The 20,523-nt window shown below is 43.6% G+C and overlaps 1 protein-coding gene and 1 long non-coding RNA gene across 8 annotated transcripts in view; one reads left to right on the forward strand and one right to left on the reverse strand.

The window, feature by feature from the left end:
* Positions 1–20,523, reverse strand: part of LOC308556436 — a 34,224-nt gene that overhangs the window by 12,986 nt on the left and 715 nt on the right. The window contains exons 1-3 of one of the 2 annotated variants that reach the window (XR_013998704.1): positions 8,877–9,030; positions 8,111–8,203; positions 5,023–5,163 (exon numbers count right to left, since the gene is read on the reverse strand). This is a non-coding gene — a long non-coding RNA (uncharacterized lncRNA). Of the gene's footprint in view, positions 1–5,022; positions 5,164–8,110; positions 8,204–8,876; positions 9,031–20,523 lie in introns of those variants that run through there. The other variant, XR_013998703.1, reaches the window with a different exon arrangement.
* On the forward strand, positions 9,122–20,367 carry TRIM52 (tripartite motif containing 52). 6 transcript variants are annotated; one of them, XM_081135628.1, is made up of 3 exons: positions 9,151–10,249; positions 19,942–20,009; positions 20,111–20,367. In XM_081135628.1, exons 1-2 carry the CDS (start codon positions 9,467–9,469, stop codon positions 19,978–19,980), a joined length of 822 nt encoding a protein of 273 aa, XP_080991754.1. In that variant the 5' UTR covers positions 9,151–9,466; the 3' UTR covers positions 19,981–20,009; positions 20,111–20,367. The 6 variants fall into 6 exon arrangements, with proteins under 6 accessions (XP_080991750.1, XP_080991751.1, XP_080991753.1 ...); XM_081135624.1 differs by lacking the exons at positions 19,942–20,009; positions 20,111–20,367 and adding an exon at positions 13,096–14,836 and having other exon boundaries at positions 9,122–10,249; XM_081135625.1 differs by lacking the exons at positions 19,942–20,009; positions 20,111–20,367 and adding an exon at positions 15,015–16,607 and having other exon boundaries at positions 9,147–10,249.

Consider the following 20,523-nt stretch of genomic DNA (forward strand, 5'->3'; position numbering starts at 1 on the left):
TGGGCAATTATTATTTGACAAAGGAGGCAAGACCATACTATGAAGTAAAAACAGTCTCTTCAATAAATGGTGCTGGGAAAATTGGACAGGAACATACAAAAAAAATGAAACAAGACCACCAACTTACACCATACACAAGAATAAATACAAAATAGATAAGAGACTTAAATATAAGTAATGAAATTTTAAAAATCCTAGAAGAAATCATAGGCAGTAAAATCTCAGACATCTCTCATAGCAATATTTTTCCTAGAGAAAGGTAAAGTGGGGGAAAAGTAAACAAATGGGACTACATTGAACTAAAAAGCTTCCACACAGCAAAAGAAATCATCAACAAAATGAAAAGGGAACCCACTGTATGAGAGAATATATTAGCCAGTGAGAGTTTTTGATAAGGGGTTAATTTCCAAAAATGTATAGAGAACTTATACAACTCAGCACCAGGAAAACGAACAATCCAATTTTAAAATGGGGAAAGGACCTGGGTAGATACTTCTACAAAGAGAACATACAGATAGCCAAGAGACATATGGAAAAATGCTCAACATCACTAATCATCAGAGAGGTGCAAATTAAAACCACAATAGATATCACCTCAAACCTCCCAGAATGGCTACCTTCTATAAATCAACAAACAACAAGTGCTGGTGAGAATATCCAGAAAAAGGACCCTAGTGCACTGTTTGTGGGAATGCAGACTGGTGCAACCACTGGAGAAAACAGTACAGCATTTACTAAAAAAATTAAAAATGGAACTTGCTTTTGACCCAGTGACCCCACTTCTGGGAATAGATCATAATAATTCTAATACACCAATTTGGAAAAAAATATGCACCCCTATGCTCATAGCAGCATTATTTACAATAGCCAAGATCTGTAAACGGCCTAAATGCCCATCAGTAGATGAGTGAATAAAAAAGATGTGGTACATTTACATAAGGGAATATTACATAGCCATAAAAAAGAAAGAACTCTTACCTTTTGCAGCAGTATGGTTAGACCTGGAGATTATTAAGCTAAGTGAAATGAGCCAGGCAGTGAAAGACAAATACCATATGATCTCCCTTATATGTGTAATCTAATGAACAAAATAAACTGAGGGGAAAAACAAAAACAGAGGCATGGATACACGGAACTAACTGACAGTTGTCAGAGAGAATAGGGGTGGGGGTACTGGATGAAATAAGGTGAAGGGATTAGCCAAAAAACATTTATGCATAACCCATAGACATAGATAACAGTTTGGTATTGCCAGAGGGATGGGGGGGTGAGAAATATGTGGAGGTGAGCAAACGGTGAAAATGTGGACATCTGTAATAGTGTAAACAACAAAATTAAAAGTTAAATAAAAAATAAAATGGGAACACAACAACCCAAAATCGATGGGACACAGCAAAAGCAGTCTTCAGAGGAAATTTCGTAGCATTGCAGGCCTACCTCAAGAAACTCTCAGTAAAGTGGGAATAGAGGAAACATACCTCAACAAAAATGTTCAATAAACAATCTAACTTTATACTTAAAGGAACTAGAAAAAAACAAAAATAAACAAAAAGACAAAGCCCAACATGAGTAGAAGAAATGAAATAATAATGATCAGAGCAGAAATAAATGAAATAGAGCCTTAAAAAAAAAAAAAATGCAAAAGGTCAATGAAACCAAGAACTGGTTTTGTGAAATGATAAACAAGATTGAAAAACCTTTATCAAGACTCATCAGGAAAGAAAGGGAGAAGACCCAAATAAATAAAATCAGAAATTAAAGAGAAGTAATAACTGACACCAAAGAAATACAAAGGATCATAAGAAAATACTATGAACAACTATATGCCAACAAATTGAACAATCTGGAAAAATGGATAAATTCCTAGAAAAGTATAATTTTCCAAAACTGAATCAGAAAGAATCAGAGAATCTGAACAGACTGATTACAACTAGTAAAACCGAAGCAGTAACAAAAAAACAAGAGTCCTGGACCAGATGGCTTCACAGGTGAATTTTACCAAACATTCAAAGAAGAACTAACACCTATTCTCCTCAAACTATTCCAAAAAATTCAAGAGGAGGGAAGACTCCCAAGCTTATTTATGAGGCCAGTATTATCCTATTTCCAAAACCAGACAAAGATATTACAGAAAAAGAAAATTATAGGCCAATATCCCTGATGAACATAGACACTCAGTTCCTCAACAAAATATTAACAAATTAGAGCCCTTAGCTGGTTTGGCTCAGTGGCTAGAGCGTTGGCCTGCAGACTGAAGGGTTCTGGGTTTGATTGAAACCTAAGGGCACATACCTCAGTTTCAGGCTCAGTCTCCCACCCTGGTTGGGGCTCGTGCAGGAAGCAACCAATCAATGTGTCTCTCCCACATCGATGTGTTTTTTTTTTTCTCTCTCTCTCCCTTCCACTTTCTCTGAAAAGCAATGGAAAAATATCCTCAGGTGAGGATCAATATATATAAACAAATTAGATATAGTAATACATTTAAAAGGTCATATACCATGACCAAGTTGGATTATTCCAGAGATGCAAGGTTGGTACAGTAGCCACAAATCAATAAGCGTGACACATCACATAAACAGAATAAAGGATAAACCCGTCTGATCCTATCAACAGGTGCAGAAAAGGCATGTAGCAAAATACAGCACCGTTTGTGATAAAAACTCTCACTAAAGTGGGAATATGGGAGACATATCTCAACATGTTCAATGGTGAAAAGCTAACAGTGGTTTCCTTAAGATTAGGAATGAGAGAAGGACGTTCACTTTCACCACTTTTATTCAACTTAGTAGCCACAGTAATCAGACAAGAAGAAAGGAAAGAAGTAAAACTGTGATTATTTGCAGATGACATGATACTGTATATACAGAACCTTAAAGATTCCACCAAAAACCTACTAGAACTGATAAACACATTCAGTAAAGTAGTAGGATACAAAATAAATATGCAGATATCAGATGCATTTTTATACATGAATAATGATCTATCAGAAAGTGAAACTAAGAAAACAATCTCATTTACAATTGCTTCAAAAAAAAAAAAATACCTAGGAATAATCTTAACCAGGGATATAAAAGACCTGTACTCAGAAAATTATGAGACACTGAAAAAAGAAATTGAAGAAGATACAAATGAGAGGAGGCACATACCATGTTCGTGGATTGGAAGAATTAACATCATTAAAGTGTCCATACTACCCAAAGCAATCTATAGATTCAATGCGATTCCTATCAAGAAATCAATGGCATATTTCACAGAACTAGAACAAATATTCCAAAATTTCATATAGAACCACAATAAACCTCGAATAGCCACAGGAACCTTACAAAAGAAGAACAAAGTTGGAGGAATCGCACTACCTGATATCAAACTATACTACAAGGACCTAGTAATTAGGACAGCATGGTACTAGCATAAAAACAGACATAAAGATCAATGGAACACCCCAGAAATAAACCCACAGCTTTATAGTCAATTAATTTTTGACAAAGGAGGCAAAAACAAACAATAGGCTAAAGATAGTCTGTTCAATAAATGATTTTGGGCCCTGGCCGATGTGGCTTAGTGGTTAGAGTGTAGACCCACACACCAAAGGGTTTCAGGTTTGATTCCAAGTCAAGGGCACGTACCTGGGTTTTGGGTTAGATCCCCAACCCCTGTTGGGGCGTGTCTGGGAGGCAACCAATCCATGTGCCTCTCTCACATCGATTGATATTTCACCCTCTCCCTCTCTCTCTCTCTGCCTTCCACTCTCTCTGAAAAGCAATGGAAAAAATATCCTCAGGTGAGGATTAAAAATAAATAAATTAAGCCCGGCTGGGCGTGGCTCAGTGGTTGAGCATCGACCTAGGATCCAGGAGATCCAGCGGTTCAATTGCCCCTCAGGGCACATGCCTGGGTTTCCGGCTCGATCCCCAGTTGGGGGCGTGCAGGAGGCAGCCAATCAATGACTCTCCCATCACTAATGTTTCTATCTCTCTCTCTCCTTCTCCCTCCCTCTCTCTGAAATCAATAAAGATATATTTAAAAAATAATAATAATAAATTAAAAATGGAACTGCCTTATGACCCAGCAATTCCACTTCTGGGAATGTATCCAAAGAAACCCAAAGCACTAATTCAAAAGAATATATGTACCCCTCTGTTCATTGCAGCATTATTTACAATAGCCAAGATCTGGAAGCAACCCAAGTGCCCATCAGTAGATGATTGGATAAAAAAGCTGTGGGACATTAAACAATGGAATACTGTTCAACCTTAAAAAAAAAAAAAAAGGAAATCTTCCCTTTTGCTACAGCATGGATGGACCTGGAGAGTATTATGCTAAGTCAAAAAAGCCAGTCAGAGAAAGGCAAGTACCATATTATTTCACTTATATGTGGAATCTAATGAACAAAATAAACTAACAAAGTGGAGACAGACTCATGGATACAGAGAACAGACTGACAGCTGTCAGAGGGGTGGGGTTGGGGGCTAGGAGAGAAGGGCAAAGCAGTTAAGAAAAAAAATAAAAAGACTCCTGGACGCAGACAACAGTACAAGTGATTGCCAGAGGGAAGGGGCGCGGGGGGAGGTAGAAAAACCGAAGTGGAGATACAGGGTGATGGAAGGAGACTTGATTTGGGGTGGTAAAAACACAATACAATATAGAGATGATGTATTGTAGAATTGTGTACTTGAAACCTGTACACAGGTTAATAATTTTATTAACCAATGTCACCCCAATAAATTCAATAAAAGAATAAAAAATAAAATAAAATTTAAAAAGTCAAGATAGTGGTTACCTGGGGACGGGAAACGAGTGGAGGTAGACCTGGGATTTCTGGGGTTGCTCCATTTCTTGTTCTGGATGTACACTTTGAAATTTTATTGGAGCTGTATATCTTTGATGTGTGCATTTCTGGGTAGATGTTACATTTCAAGCAGAGCAAAGAGACAGAATCACCAATATTCCCAGAATTTGTAACAGTGAGACCAGCCAAAATCCTATAACCAGACACAAGGCTAACCCACTAGTCACACTCACTCTGTCCAGCCCAGGACCTCTGGAATCTGACTGGGAAAGGGATGCCAGGAGCAGAAGAGCTGGGATCTTGAACTCATCGGGGAGACACAAGCCACAATCGTAGCATCAGAAGGCACTCTGGAGGTTCTCTCTTCCAGCTTCCTAGCCCAGGGGTCAGAGAGTAAATATTTAAGTGTCAGAGAATAAATATTTAAGTGTCAGAGAGTAAATATTTAAGAGTCTTCCAGCCACATAGTCTCTGCATAGTCATCTTTGTTTTCTTTTTTTAAATCCTCACCTAAGGATATGTTTATTGGCTTTAGAGGGGGAGGGAGAGAGGAAGAAATATCAATGTGAGAGAGAAACATAGATTGTTTCTGTACGTGCCCCTAAGGGAGATCAAACCCGCAACCTGGGCATGTGTCCTGACCGGGAATAGAACCCACAGCCTTCTGGTGTATGGAACAATGCACCAACAACTGAGCCACACCAGCCAAGGCTTTGTTTTCCCTTTTTTACAACCCTTTCAAATTCAAAAAACAGTCTTAGCTCTTGGGCCTTACAAAAAGAAACTGGGAGCCAAATTTGCCAACTGCTGTGTGACCTAGCCCATGCTAGACTACCTCTCTGATACCTCTGACAAATGGTCCCCACAGTGTCTGTGTGCCAAGGGGTTACCTCCTCACCAGGAAATGGAATTTAATCATCTCCAATGGAACTCTTCTATGGGCTTCACCAGCCTAAAAAGGCTGCTGTTCCCATGGATAAATTTTCTAAAATCAGAGTCCTGAGTAAAATACACTGGCAGCCATCACCACTGCTAGGCCAGCCGGACTGCCCTCCACTGCTGCCGTTTTCTGAGTGCCCTGAGACAGTGGCACCTGGGGCCTTGTGTATGCCAGGCGGCCTGCTCTGACAACCCACAGCTCTCAGCTGGGTTCAGGAGAAAGCTAGCAGAACTCCTGCAAATAGAAGAGTGTGCCTGGTTGCTGGGAGATGTGGGGGCTGCAAGAGAGCTTAAAACCAAGCTTCCCGTATACCTTGGAAAAGATTAGCTAAGCTTCACCACACTGTGAAATCTGAACAAAGCCCATCTCCCAGCTGCCACTTGGATTTGAGGAGAGGTAATTCAGAAGAGAAAGGAAGATAAAACAGGTGTTGAGCTTTACAGATCCTCATTCACTTAGGTATTCTTGAGAATGGGTGTCCACTCTATGTTCCTTTAGGTATCACAAGTTCCTTCGAGATGCTCCCTCTAGCCTTCTCACCATCTTCTCCCACTTGCTTCCTTTGGCTCTCCCCTTAAGCTGCCCCTCTCCCCACCTGGGCTCAGCACCCCGGGGGCAGGCAGGAACTTGCTTTTGAGTAGCCCTCCCTCTTCCCTCCATCTGCTCTCCAGCTTGTTCCCCCATCCTCCTCTATGTGCAGGTCAGAACCTACATTCAGTGCTGGAGAAGTATTCCAGCCTTAAAACTCAGTTCCAGTTCTTATTGCTCAGATTTCCCCACCCACACCCTCCCCACTATCCCTGTGGCTCCTCTGGTTCTACTGTGACCTCCAAGAAGGCTCCCAGACTGTATACTGGGAGTCTACTTGTTAGTTTCCTAACAACCCCATGGATAGGTGTCTTGTCCTAGACAGGTCAGGCCTAGGTTTCAACTCCCATCCTCTCCAGACATAGGGCTCTCAGAACCATTAGGATGACACATGATGGGCTATTTTTCACCACAGGGTCCCAATCACTTGACCCTATTCAAAGTGGGAGAAAATAGAAGATGGGGAGTTTCTTCCAAGGCACATCTAGTACAGGACAGGAATGCAGTCTCAGGTGATGCTGGTACAAAGATAACCTCAGTGGGCACTGTTCCAGTCACTTTACAGATGGCAGCTAATCCAACTTCACAACAACCCATCACATGTGTGCTACTATCATCTTTATTTTGCAGATAGGAAATTGCCAAAGATGCTGAGAAACTAATCCAAGTGGGTTAATTTCTTGAATTATTGAGAGATCATTCTGCAAATTATATAGTTGTCTAACCACTATGCTGCACACCTGAAACTAATATAAAATAATATTGAATATCAACGGGCGTGGCTCAGTGGTTGAGCATCAACCTAGGATCCAGGCAATCGGGGTTCGATTCCCGGTCAGGGCACATGCCCAGGCTGTGGGCTCAATCAATGACTCTCTCATCGTTGATGTTTCTATCTCTCTCTCTCCCTCTCCTTTCCTCTCTCTGAAATCACTAAAGATTTTTTTTTAAATGAATATCAACTGTAATTAAAAAATTATTCAAAAAACTAATCCAAGGTCACACAGAGAGCGACAGAGTTGGATCCTAACACAGCCTGGTGCCGCACTTGGGGAAGTCTCCCTCAGGAGATTATGCCTGGACAAAGACCTGAAGGATACTTAGGAATTATATCTGGGTGAAGCCCTGATACAAGAGCCTTCTAGGTAAGAGGACATGTCCAAAGACAGAGGCAAAAGCCTGGTATGAGTGTGCCAGACTGCCGTTTCAGATGAATGGTTCTGGTGGTTGCAGGATGGACTGAAATGAAGGCAAGTGACCCTTTAGGAAACTTTTTGATCAGGTGGAAGCTGATAGGGTCAGATCTAGAATGGCAGGAACAGGGAAGGCCTAAATTTGAGAAGATAAAAATCAGTGGGACTTGATTCATGTATGTACTCGGCAGATCTGTAGGGAGCACTTGCTGTACGTTCAGCACTGATAGAGAACTTGGGTGTAAAGTGGACAGCAGTTAGTGCCACCCTTGCTTTGTGACACTTATAGTTTCAAGTTCAGGCCCAGAGGGAGAGAGGAAGGGTCCAGGGTGTGTTGAAGGTTCCATTAGGACAGGTGATGTTCCTCAAAGCAAACAGTGGCCAGCTAGTGAGGGGTGCAATCACTCCAGGGGATGTTTGTTTGTTTTTTAAATATATCTTTATTGATTTCAGAGGGAGGGTGTGGGAGACAGAGATAGAAACATCAATGATGAGAGTTACTGATGCCCCCCTGCACATCTCTCACCCGGGATGGAGCCCGCACCCAGGCCTGTGCCCGCCACCCGGGCCTGTGCCCACCACCCGGGCATGGGCCCTGACCAGATCAAACTGCAGTCTCCTGGACCACAGGTCCATGCTCAACCGCTGAGCCACGCCGGCCAGGCACTCCAGTGGATCTTGAACAGCATTTTACTAAAATAAAACAGAACATATCAGGGAGCCTTGAATGCCATAAGAACAATTTCCAGAAATGTTCTGTTACGTGTGCAAGTCTGTATTGGATCAATATGTGCAGTGTACTTCTGACTGAGGGTCAAGTAAAAATAGAAAAACCTTGTAAAACCTTCGATGAAGGGGGACCACACACCTATAACTCTGTACTCCTTGAGGGGGCTAGTTACGTCTTACTCATTTTTTTGTTTGTTTCTATTACGTGGGTAGATCAAAGTGGACGGATAAAGAATGGGTGGGTTATGCATGCGTAAGATGAATGGATGGCTAGATGGAAGGATGAAAAAGGCGTGATGGGTGAGCGGATGGTGAATGGGAGGATTAAGGCGGGAAGGAGGGAAGAGCACAGGCAGAAGCTGGCGCCGCGCGAGTGTGAAGTGCCCGAGGGGTCGCGGGACCGTGGAGACGAACACACACTAATGTCGAGCGAGAAGTCAGGGTTCGCCGGCCGAGGCTCTGCAGATACCAAGAGAGGGGTGCATGGGTTTGAAAAGCTAAGCTGGAGGCACATAAACCCCAGACAGATGCCCTGACCTTGGGCCACTCCGCGTCACCGCGAGCTCAGTCCCGCGCGGCCCGCGCCTCTCCCCCACCGCCTCGGGCTGGGAGCGCTCGAGCTGGCGGCTGCACTCACCGCCGCTGAGGCCCGTTTCTGGGTCCCGGCTCTCCCGGGCGGCTGCCGGACCCTGTGTCTGGACGGTCCGAGCGCGGCTAAGGCGGCTCAGCAGCGTCCATCGCTGGTCCCTCCGCCCCGGCGCCTCCTCCCCCAGCCGCGTCTGGCGCGGGGCAGATGGACGCACGGGGGCGCTCCCGGCGGCGCGGCTCCGGGGACACCATAGAGACGCGGTCCGCCGCCGGCCCAGACCGCCCCTCCCGGGTAGGTTAGAGGGCCGACGTCATTTTCAGTCGCCTGAGCCGCGGGATGAGGAAAGCCGGTCTCTGAGGTGGGCGCCTGGTTGGGCAAAGTCGGAGGGAGGCGAAAACCGCGGTGGGATTTGCGTTTGCTCGCTGACACTCGAGGGGAAGTGGGGGCCGCGGCCTGGTTCGGCCCCCGCTGCCCTCGGAGCGCGGCGTGAGCCCGGTCCTCGGGCCTTCGCGTCTCGAGCTCGGAAGAGCGGAAGAGGGGGGAGCAAGGCTTCTCTGAGGGCCTGAGGAGGAAGGTTGCGGAGCCCCCGCTCCTCGACTCCCAGTGGACGCCTCCACGCCTGCCGACAGCGCTTGAAGATGGCTGGCTATCCCAACACTCGCAACCCTGTGCAGACCCTTCAGGAGGAGGCGGTGTGCGCCATCTGTCTGGACTACTTCACGGACCCCGTGTCCATCGGCTGCGGGCACAACTTCTGCCGAGGGTGTGTGACCCAGCTGTGGGGCAAGGAAGAGGAGGACGGGGACGAAGAGGAGGGTGAGTGGGAGGACGACGACGAGGCGGCGTTGGGGGCCATCGGTGGATGGGGCAGCTCCGTCCGAGAGGTTTTGTACCAGGAGAGTGCTGACGAGTTGTTCCAGGACCAAGAGGATGATGACCCCTGGGTCGGAGACGGTGGCATGAGGAATTGGGACATGCACTATGTGTGGGACCCGGAAGAGGAGGAAGGTCGTGGCTACTACCTGGAAGGCTTGAGACATGACCTGAGAGTTGACGCCTTCGGAGAAGAGGAGGTACAGGAAGAATACGAGGACGAAGAGCTGTACCCCGACACCCACCAGCCCCCTCCCCCGGCCCCTCCACGGCTGTTCACCTGCCCCCAGTGCCGAAGGAGCTTCACAAGTCGTAGCTTTCGTCCCAACTTGCAGCTGGCTAACATGGTCCAGATAATTCGCCAAATGTGCCCCTGTCCGTATCCAGGGACCCCGGGGAATGATACAGGTGTCTGCTCCAAACACCAAGAAGCCCTGAAGCTCTTCTGTGAGGTAGACAAAGAGGCCATCTGTGTGGTGTGTCGAGAATCCAGGAGCCACAAGCAGCACAGCGTGGTGCCGTTGGAGGAGGTGGTGCAGGAGTACAAGGTGAGAGGCTTAAGGGAATATGGGGGTTTGAACAAGAGCTGAGAGGGATGGGTACTTGTTAGTTTATTTAATCTTTTTTTGTGAGGAATTGGGGGGCATACTGGAGAGAGATGGGCACATGTAGACAAAGACTAAGGCCAGTTGGCTTTCCCAGAGGAAGCTGAGCAAAGACACTAGTTACCAGAAGGTGACCACTGTTGTCATTCCCTTTCAGTCTACCTAAGTATAAGGGTAGAGGTGACAGACCCCTAGTACTTAATTTCCATCTGATGTGAGTCCTGAGTCTGTCCCTAAGCACGAAGCCAGGACTCGACACATAGGAATGGAAAGCCATAGTACTTGAAGACAATAGACATCAAGACTTCAGAGCACAAGCAGTGTCAAACAGTAACTGGTAAACTGAAATGCCAGGTTTGAGTCCTATACTATTAAGAGCAACTGGCCATGCCTCACTACCAAAATTTGGGGGTGCTTCCCCACCTTCAGTAGGGCCCACTTTCCCTGTAGAGAAAGGCAGGACAAATATGTCTTTGGCAGATCAATATCAACCTCATATCCTGATCACTTTGCTTTCCTGGCATGGTATTGTAGTGGCAAGAGTGAAGGACTTAGGATCAGATGACCTGGCCCTGCCACTTACTGTCTCATCTTGGGGCAGGTTTCAACCTGCTAACTTTACTTTTTCCCTAGTCTTATTATGATTAAAAGAGATCATGTGTGCCCTGGCCACTGTGGCTCAGTTGGTTGAGCATCATCCTGTGCACCAAAAGGTCACTGGTTTGATTGCTGGTCAGGGCATATGCCCAGGTTGTGAGCTCCATCCCCAGTTGGGGTGCATGCAGGAGGCAGGAGATTGATGTTTCTCTTTCTCCCTCTCCCTTTCCCTCTCTCAAAAAATAAATAGAAACGTTTAAAAAGAGAAATCATGTGTGAAAGTATTTTATAAACTGTAAGGCACTTTTTTGACTTTCCTATTTGTCTTCCCTTCTTTGGATTTTGACTTGGTTAATGCCTTGCTTTCTAAGTATTAGAGTAGTAGAGAGTTGACTCAATGACAGTGTGAATACTCTTTCTTACCTGAATCTAGGTGGATGTGACCCCTTGCAATACCCAAGGAAGGAGAGGTTGTACTCAGGCCCATAAAAGTCTTAACCTGGAGGATATTCAATAGCAGCTGCTCACATCTCAGTAGTGCTTGACAGTTTATAAAATGTATTTCCTCATGTTCTCCTACAGCAGTGATTTTCAAACTATGGGTTTTGACAATTAGTGGGTCTTAAAATAAGTGGGTCATGCCCCGCATTATTTGGGCAAAAGCAAAAATATCAGAGTGCATGGAGCACATAAGAAGGGTAAGTATTGTTTTATAAAACTTTTAAATGATATGTACATATGTGTATACTTGGTCTCAGAGTAAAAGGTATTGTTTACTCTGGATTGCAGTCAAAACACCAACAGATCATATATTAGACATCATCACCCCCATTTTATAGTAACTTGGTAAGTGCACAGTTAAGACACAAATCTTAACTACAAATCACTACCAACCATCATACTAACCTGACTTTAAGGACAAACCCAAGCACCATGCTTTCCACTAGGGTAATAATTAAATTTGTCTACAGAAGAAACTATATACTTCTGCGTTTTAGTACACTGAAGCTGAGGAAAGAAGGTAACCTTTCATTCCTCTGCTAGAATTTTTCTGGAAAGGATTTGAAATTGGAATTTTAATTAAAAGCCAATTTAAACAAGAGAAAAGAGATGGTCTCTTCAACTGGGGAGATCAGATAAAACACTCATTTGAAACCTGAAAATTATTTATAAACAGCAAATCAAGTTAAAGAAATTGGGGATAATCTCTTTTGAAATATAGAATATTTAAAAGAAAACTTTTACTTTCAAACATACACCAGAACTTAGGTAGATGGTGTTGCCAAATATAGGAATTACACTGAAGAGAAAAAATTATTATTTTATGTAAGTTGATAGTAACTGACATATTCTTTCACTCTTTATACAGTACATAGTTTTGTAACTTCCTTTCAATGGTGAATGCAAGATTTAGAATTTTACTGAAGAAGTTTCTAATAGTTAACATTATATAAGGAACTATTTTTGTATAATGGTTTATTTAACATGTTATACATTATCAATCACAGTGCTGGTTACAGTGAATTCTCTATTGTCAGCTACTAATTCAACACAAATTTTTTATCTACTTTGGAGTGATTAGGCTTTTTAGTTTTAGGGGCTATGAGTAGAGAGCTGTTACTCAGTGATTTTTAGGAATAGGAGAGAATGGCATTCTCTCCCCCTCCCTCCACAACTTATATCAGCATTGCAGGGTATGGGGAGTTATAGTAGAGAGAGCAAGAAACTACAGGTGTTCATTTATACTACTGCATATCCAGGACAGTTATATTGTTTCAAGGTCAATGTTCTTTTTAAAAAATTTTTATTGTTGAAAGTATTACAGATGACCCCCTTGTCTTTGTCCATGGGTATGCATATATGCACATAAATTCTTTGGTTAATCTCTTCCCACCCCCAACCCCCGAGGTCAATGTTCTTTTAAAGTTTAATTTTGTATAAGAGGCTTTTTAGCTCTGAAAACTTATTTACATCTTCCTTTTTTGTCTATCCCATGAGTTAGAGTTCGTCTTGACTCTTCAAGCTAGAATCAGAGGATTATGAAAGTAAGATCATTTTAGATTTGACCAAGAGCACCATTAAATGGTGTCAGGTTTTAGGCGGCAGATGGGTGTATAAAAAGAAAATGAACAAAGAATTTCACCTACTGGGGATCAGGCATAACTGGATGCCTGTATTGCCCTGCCACCCAGGTGCCACCTGTAAAGTCATTCATCGCTCTGCAAGAGGGACCAGATGCTTCCATCATCAGTACTCCTTGTTTATCTGTTTTGTCCTTTGACATAGCTAAAGATGACAGCCAATTTCTTTTTGAGGTTTTTATCAAGTATATATTCACGTTACAATGTAGAAGATAGGGTCAGCTTCTCCAGTTATGTTATCTGAAAGTGTTGGGCAGTGACACCATGCCAAACACTGTTAAATTTATACCATTAAAAACAGTAGAGTGTTCCACAAAGCACAATTCTCTGCAGCTTTAAGACTGGACTATATTGGAATATTAACAGGAATCTTCAAAGGCCATGAAAGCTTAATATTAAATAACTCTTTTAATTGCAAAGGAGAAAAAAATGGAGAAACTTGTGAAACCCTTCATTCCAAGTACTGCCACAACTTTAAGAGGAAATTGAGGAATACCGGAATTTCTTCACTTACTTCTGCAGTCTTAACAATGAATTAATGAATGACAGCATATCACTCTTCAGGTTTTAAAAAACATCAGCTCATCCTTCTTTGCTAATAGTTAAGATGAATCTACTGACAAAGAAAATTGTGCTTTGCTTTTCATCACAATTATTAGGCTTTAAAAACCATGTGCTATTTTCATAAACCAAGTACTTGACCACTAAAGACAATATTTTTGAAGCTGTATTAAATAAACTGAGTTTGGGGGGAAATTATAGGAGTATTCACTGATGGTACTACAGCAATGGCATATTTTAGATCTGTTGTTTTGTTTTGGCAAAAATTGAAGAAATTCGGCATTCAGGATGTACTGGAACAGTCAACGCCAAGCATAGAATTCCATCGATCTGCCCACAGACTACAGGAAATCTTCAGCCTTGCTGTCAGCATGTATGAAAAACAGTACATTTGATTCCAGTTTGCCTTGGGTTTTGAAGATCTGAATGCTGTTTGGAGTGTTTTTTCTGTTACATACTGAGGTTCCCTGGTTGTCAAAGAACTGAATTCAGCTGAATTTATGGACAGAACAACTGAATTTGGAACGCCAATGATAGAACAATCCTGATTTTGGAACACCAACAAAAGAATCTGTACTTTAAAAACTAAAACTTTCAGAATTTAACATGTTATAGTTTAAAATACACTGACCCTGAAATGCCAAGGAGCAAACACCAATGTCACTGCTCATTATGAAATACTTCAAGCAAAACTTGCCAAAAATTCAGATACAGAGAGCAAACCCATGCTAACAGTGTCTATCTTTCTTGGTCAGTCTTTTGAGGACCAGATTCATGAATGTTATTTCAAGAAAAAAAGCAAAATATCCAGGACTATTTTTGGGAGATGTGTTCTTGACCCTTTTCTTAAGACCTACCTTTGGTAGCTTTTGGGAAGAATGTGTTTCACACTGATGTTCAGTTTTCACTGGAAGAACTTAAGAAGGATTTTGTGGAACTCAAAGTCTTGATTGTTTTTACTAGCAACTTCCAGATACTCTAGAGAAGTTTGGGTGTAAAACGTCTAAGCAGATAGAATACTTCATTCCATTTGTTATTCCATTTTTTTCCCTTACATTATAAAAGGTTGGGGTTTTTTTTCCTGCTATATCTAGCTGTGAGGAGAAGCAGTGCAAGAGTGTTGTTAAAACAGCATTTTGTTGCATCTTCTACACCACCCGGGAAAAAAAGTTAAGGTGTAACTGTGACATGGTTATCACATCATCTAATAAAGTTTTGCCTTCCAAAATTACCATTTTTTGGATTAATTTTAGTCATGATACTTAGTTGTGAAAATTTAAATATCACTAGAAGGAGAATGTAAGATTTTTAAATATATAAGTAGAGGTGGGTTACAAAAATGTTGAGAGAAACTGGTATATTCATATCCACCAGATGCTCATCTGTTTATTGAATATCTTCCCTACTAGGTTCGGCTGTTGACTGCTGTATCACAAGTCAGACTGTTTAAACTTGCTCCTCTCTACTTCTGTGGCTGTACCGGGGACTCATCTTCACACAGACTTGCTACATATCTGAAATCCTCAACTCCAGTTGCACTATGACCTTAGCTCTTAGCTTTCTGGTATAGTTAAACACACTCTAGTTATACCTGCCCTTTAGCTATATGGAGGCCACTGTTCTATCAACTCCTCATTGTTTTCTTCCCAATTTATCAGACACTTGCTAGCTTTACTATCCTACTGAGTCTGGACCTCATGATTAGTCTTCGAATGAATAACTGGTCCATGTTGTGGTCTAGACCAGGGTTTCTCAACCTCAGCACTATTGACACTTGAGTGAGATAATTTTTTGGTGGTGGTAGGAGGGTTGTGCATTGTAGTATGCTTAGCAGCATCTCTGGACTCTACCCATTAGCTGTAAGTAGCACCACTCCACCAGCTGTGACAACAGATGTCTCCAGACATTGCCAGGTGACATGTCAGGGGAGAGAGAGTACAAGATCACTCCTGGTTGAGAACCACTGATCTAGACTCAGGGAAACTGGTCATAGCCACTGATCACTTCACTTAGGCCCTACAGCCAGTGCCTGGCATAGGTGTTCAAAAGTGTTCAGTGGAAGAAAACTCTCACCTAGCTGGGCCCTTACTAAATGTAGTCTTAACACCAGTACGTTAATTGATAGGACCCAGACTTCTCCCAGCTCTTGGCATGCAGGTGGCAAGGTCAACAAGCCTTTTTTAAACATTAGAGCTGCCTCTGTCACTGCCACTTGGGATAACAGAGCAATGACAAAGCAGCATATGAAATCAAGATCTAGAAATGTAAATAAAAGGCAGTCATTTTAGCTCCTCAGTTTAAGCAAGACCATAGGGCAGTCTTTTAAGTATTGTGCAGAACTAGTACATAAGACCAGAGCCTGTCTACTTAAGAGTGTGGGTGGCCCTGAGCTGATAGACATAAACATCAGCCCCTAAAGTACTTCCTTAAAAGCTAAGACTCCCCTGCTATTGGCCATCAACCTCTGGCCACTATGCCATGCCTCCTGAAACCTTTATAGGACCTATAGTTTCCTTGCTATTTCCCACCTCCAATCCCTGACCCCCTCTGAAAGTTACCCTGTAACAGTGAAGTTATTACAAATATTTATTAACTGATAAAATGAGATTACAGGGGGAAGCAGGAGTACTAGTCATCTGTACCAGGTCTAAAAGGACTTTCTGCACTGATGGATATGTTCTAAATCTATGCTGTCCAATACAGTAGGCACCACTAGCTACATATGACTTTTGAGCTATTGAAATATGGCTAGTGCAACACAGGAACTGAATTTTTAATTGTATTTAATTTTAATTGATTTTAAATAGTTATACTTGGTGAGTGGCTATCAAATCATATTGAAATGTACAGTTCTATGCAAAGGCAAGTTGAATTCCGCTCCTTCCTAAAGAGTAGTATAGCAAGTCCAAAGGAAAGATGAAAACACGAGTGCAACTTCTTTTCCCAATCAGGAGAGATAGGCTGCAAGGTGACATTTTTAGGCATAAAAGGAAAAAATACTTAAAGAAGGCTTTCTTGTATTTTTTAAGAACCTAACCAAAATGGTATTGAGCCAGTTTCACTTGTGGGGGATGTGATGGTTTTAATGGAAATTAGCTAAAAAACAAATTGTATTATCCCCTTCCCGGAAAAAGCTGGGGGGCTGGGTCCTCAGGAAGGATATAAGTATAAATAAGGTTTTATTTGGTGCCTGATGTGGGCAAAACCTAATATTAAGCAGGTTAGTGGGTTCTTCCCTTTCTCATTTCACAGCAAATCCTGACAGAGGATGGTGAGGTCTTCAAGTCCTAGAGGGGAAAGCAGTTTGTGCTGACAGTGTGAATGAGAAAAGTGAGAGGTGTAGGAAGAACAGGGCTGAAGAGACCATGAGAGCTAAAGGTGGTGATATATTACACTTTTAATAACAGTCTTGGCCCACAAACCAGAGTCTTCAGATGTACAGTATGAGAATTACGTGCTTGGGGAAATGGCTCATCTCTTGCATGTGAGAAATATAGGAGGGAAAGCAACAAGGCTTCTGTTATCAGGAGACCTGCAAAGTGGAAGGAAATGGCCTCTAAGCTAGTACTTTTCGCCCTACCTCTCCCCTTCCCAGAGGGGGAAAATGGACATCTTAGGGATTTGTATTAAAGAACAGGAAGGCTCATTCCTCCATAGCTATCCCACCTACTAAAGTTCATACTTAGGCCTTCCTGACCTTTTCCCTCATCCTAATGTACTTGGGTCCAGAGTTGGTCTGAGCCTTCTGGTTGAAAATACCACTTGGCACCAAGAAGGGCCAAGAAATACAAAGGGAGTCCTGGGTGGCCTGGAAGAGGCTCCCTGGAAGCCACATACCCCTTTTTTATCTGCCATTTCCTAGGCACACAGAATTCCCTCTCCCACTACAGCAAAGAATGGAATTTCTCAGCAGGCTCTGGCTTTATAACCCAAGTGTGAGCAGGGAATACAGTCTCCTTCAGCCCTCATATCTTGTGGCAAGCTAACCAGCCTCAAGGTTCCATTTCAATACATTCTCCTGACCCTAGTTCATATGAAATTCTCCTCCTGGTAAAAAAACACTCAGAAAAGGCACCTTGGGTCAACTTTTATTTCTATCACCTAATGCTGCTTTAAATCCTTTAGCAAGGCCAGAAGCTTGCCTTCTCCCTGCATTTCTTAAGAGTCCTGCCTGGACCATGCCCACTTCCACAGCTTCTGACTCTGCACATTGGCTAAAGCACACAAAGCCTAGGGAATCCCACAGTCCATCTCCCAGGGAAGACCCAACAGAATGCCTTAGGATCTGCTTCCTGGGGGGAGCTATTAGATCTCAGATTTCTGAATAAGATGGACACTGAATCTTTATTGAGAGAAAAGAAAAAAATGGCACGTGATTTCTTGTAAGATCTGTTCCCGGTGTTAATTTAATGCCACATCCCCACCTCTCACTAGGAAGAATGGACCGAACTATAATCATACTCCCATGTTTCCTTGTCACCAACCTTTTGAGCTTAATTCTTTAGGCCTCAATCATTAAGTAATTTTTATATACAGTGCAATTCTAGACTCTGGAGTGAAGGTAGAAGGGAGAAGATGGATTGGAAGAGGTGTTCAACCCCTAACTCATAAGGATTTGGTTAAGTCCTCAGTCCCTTCCTTCACTCCTAGAGACCCTCCTGTCTGGCTTCGGAACTCTTCTTGTTTCTAGTCTTACTCCCACCTAGCCTCCACTGTGACAACAGATGCCTTTTTGCAAACTCAAATCTAGGCAGGAGAGGGATGGGAATCCTAAAAAGGAAGTCCTTAGGTTTGAGGACAAAGTCCAAAATCCTTAGCATACTACCTCAGGTTTAATTCTCTCCCACCTTCCCTCTTGAAACCATCTTTCCCAAACATACCACTTATACACCCCCCGCCCCCACCCCGTGCTGATCCTGCTTCCTGGTACATCCACCCTCTCATTAGCCAGCGCCCTTTACTAAGTCTGAGGCTGGCCACCAAGATTAAGAGTCTTCCACATGCCAAACCCTCTGCCTTGTGCTGGGAATGCAGTGTGTAAGCAGAAACAGACCAGTCCCTGTCCTCAGAGCACTTGAGGGGTTCAACAGCAAATTCGGATAAGTGTTATAAAGGCTCAGAACACTCTAAGGGCATGAAACAAAGGAGCCCGGCTGCGAGACCTAAGGTCAAAGAGCACTTCCCTGATGTGGCAACCTGGGCTGAGACTTTAAAGAAACTTTGATTCTAAAAAAGGGGGATAAGGTGGGCCTTCCTTTCCTTCAGCTCTGCTCCTACCACCTACCATAGCCCTCACCTGAGCATTCAAGGGAAGACCTATCTCTCCTGAATGCTGGCAGAAGGGGATGAAGGCCTCTGCTCCTTGGAGAAGGGATCGTGGGCCTCTGACAAGAAGTCCAAGGGGCTCCTTCCAGCTCTGCAGGTCCTGTGGGCTCCCTCCAAAAAAGGAATGTTGAGATGGACTTCCTTAGAAGAACCTCTCCAGTCTCTTCTAGGGATTCTTACCTTTTTTGGAACAGAGGTGGGGACATGGGAGAGGGGGGAATCCCAGGGGCTCTAACAGAAGTGGGTGAGACCCAGTTGAATTCCCAGCTAGGAGTGGTGGGACTGAGCCCAGCCCAGAAGGGTTCTGCGTACTAGGGTGTCTAGGGGTGGGGGAGGCTCTGAATACAGCCAGAATCTTCCCCAAAGGCAGGTGGGTCCAGTAGGCTTCCACTGCCAAGAGGCTGGAGAAAAGATGGTTGAGAAAGAAAAGGCCTGAAGACCTGGCCTAGGCAGGTGGTAGACTTGGTAGAGGCACAGCTGGTTCTCAGACATCCCACAGCTGAGGGATGTCACCCCGCTGGAAGGAACTGGGCTTTCTTTGCTGACAGAGAGTGAATCCAATGATTCCTGGTTGAGGGGAGTGAGGAGCCCTTGAGCTGGGCCAGGTGGGGGGCCTGTATGCCTAGCAGGGAGTCACAGAGCCCCTGAGGGAAGCAGGTGTGGGTGGGGCTTAACTCCAGCTGGATCCCAGTGAGAAAGGATGCCCTACCCATCCCTGCTCCTGGCTACACCCAAAGTGGTCTCCAAGGTTGGAGAGACACCACCCTTGGCTCAAGTCCCTCAGAGGCACTGTGGCCTGCCAGTATCCCCTCCAAAAAAGGAGAGGCCAGGCAGTGGTTGGAGGAGAACCCCAAAGTGGAAAGCTCAAATCCTGTATGCTCTAGTTGTCTGCAAAGTCCACTATATTCCACTTCTCCCTCTCCCTCACTGGCACAGTGTGCTCCAGGGCAAATATATATTTTAAACTATATTTTTGTTTATTTACTTTAAATACATCTTTATTGATTTCAGAGAGAGGAAGGGCCAGCCGGGCTGCTTTACCAATCTTAATTTATTTACTCTCCACAACACAATGTGAGGTGGGTACTATAGTTTCCAATCTCATTTCACATATCTGAAACTAAATATATGTTACAAACAGAAAAGTAAATACCTATAATTCTCCCTTTATTTTGCCTAGATGATATGTCTGCCATCATCCTGGTCTGTGCCCTGCCCTTTAAAAAAGCATTTGAGCCCTGGCCGGTGGTTCGGTTGGTGGGAGCATCATCCCCTGCACCAAAAGGTTGAGCGGTTCAATTCGCGGTCAGGGCACATGCCCGGGTTGCAGGTTCGATCCCCAATCGGGCGTGAAGGAGGCAGCGGATCAACGGCTCTCTCATCATTGATGTTTCCCTCTCCCTTCCTCTCTCCGAAATCAATAAAGATATATTTTTTAAAAATAAAAATGAATAAACATACCCTCAAGTGAGGATTTTTAAAAATAAATAAAAATAAGCATTTTGGGGGGTGCTGCCAGCACTGTCTCGCATCAGGGATGTGCGGCAGCGGGAGGCACTGCACCTTCACTTGCCGCGAGGTTCACAGGGAGGC

This window comes from Miniopterus schreibersii (genome assembly GCF_964146895.1).
Source record: "Miniopterus schreibersii genome assembly, chromosome: 4".
NCBI classification, from domain to species: domain Eukaryota; kingdom Metazoa; phylum Chordata; class Mammalia; order Chiroptera; family Miniopteridae; genus Miniopterus; species Miniopterus schreibersii.

Coding starts and splice junctions, on each gene's coding strand:
- TRIM52 (XM_081135624.1), top strand. CDS start 9,467: ATGGCTGGCTATCCCAACACTCGCAACCCTGTGCAGACCCTTCAGGAG. Junction 10,250..13,095: donor AGGTGGTGCAGGAGTACAAG/GTGAGAGGCTTA, acceptor CCTGCCACCCAG/GTGCCACCTGTAAAGTCATT.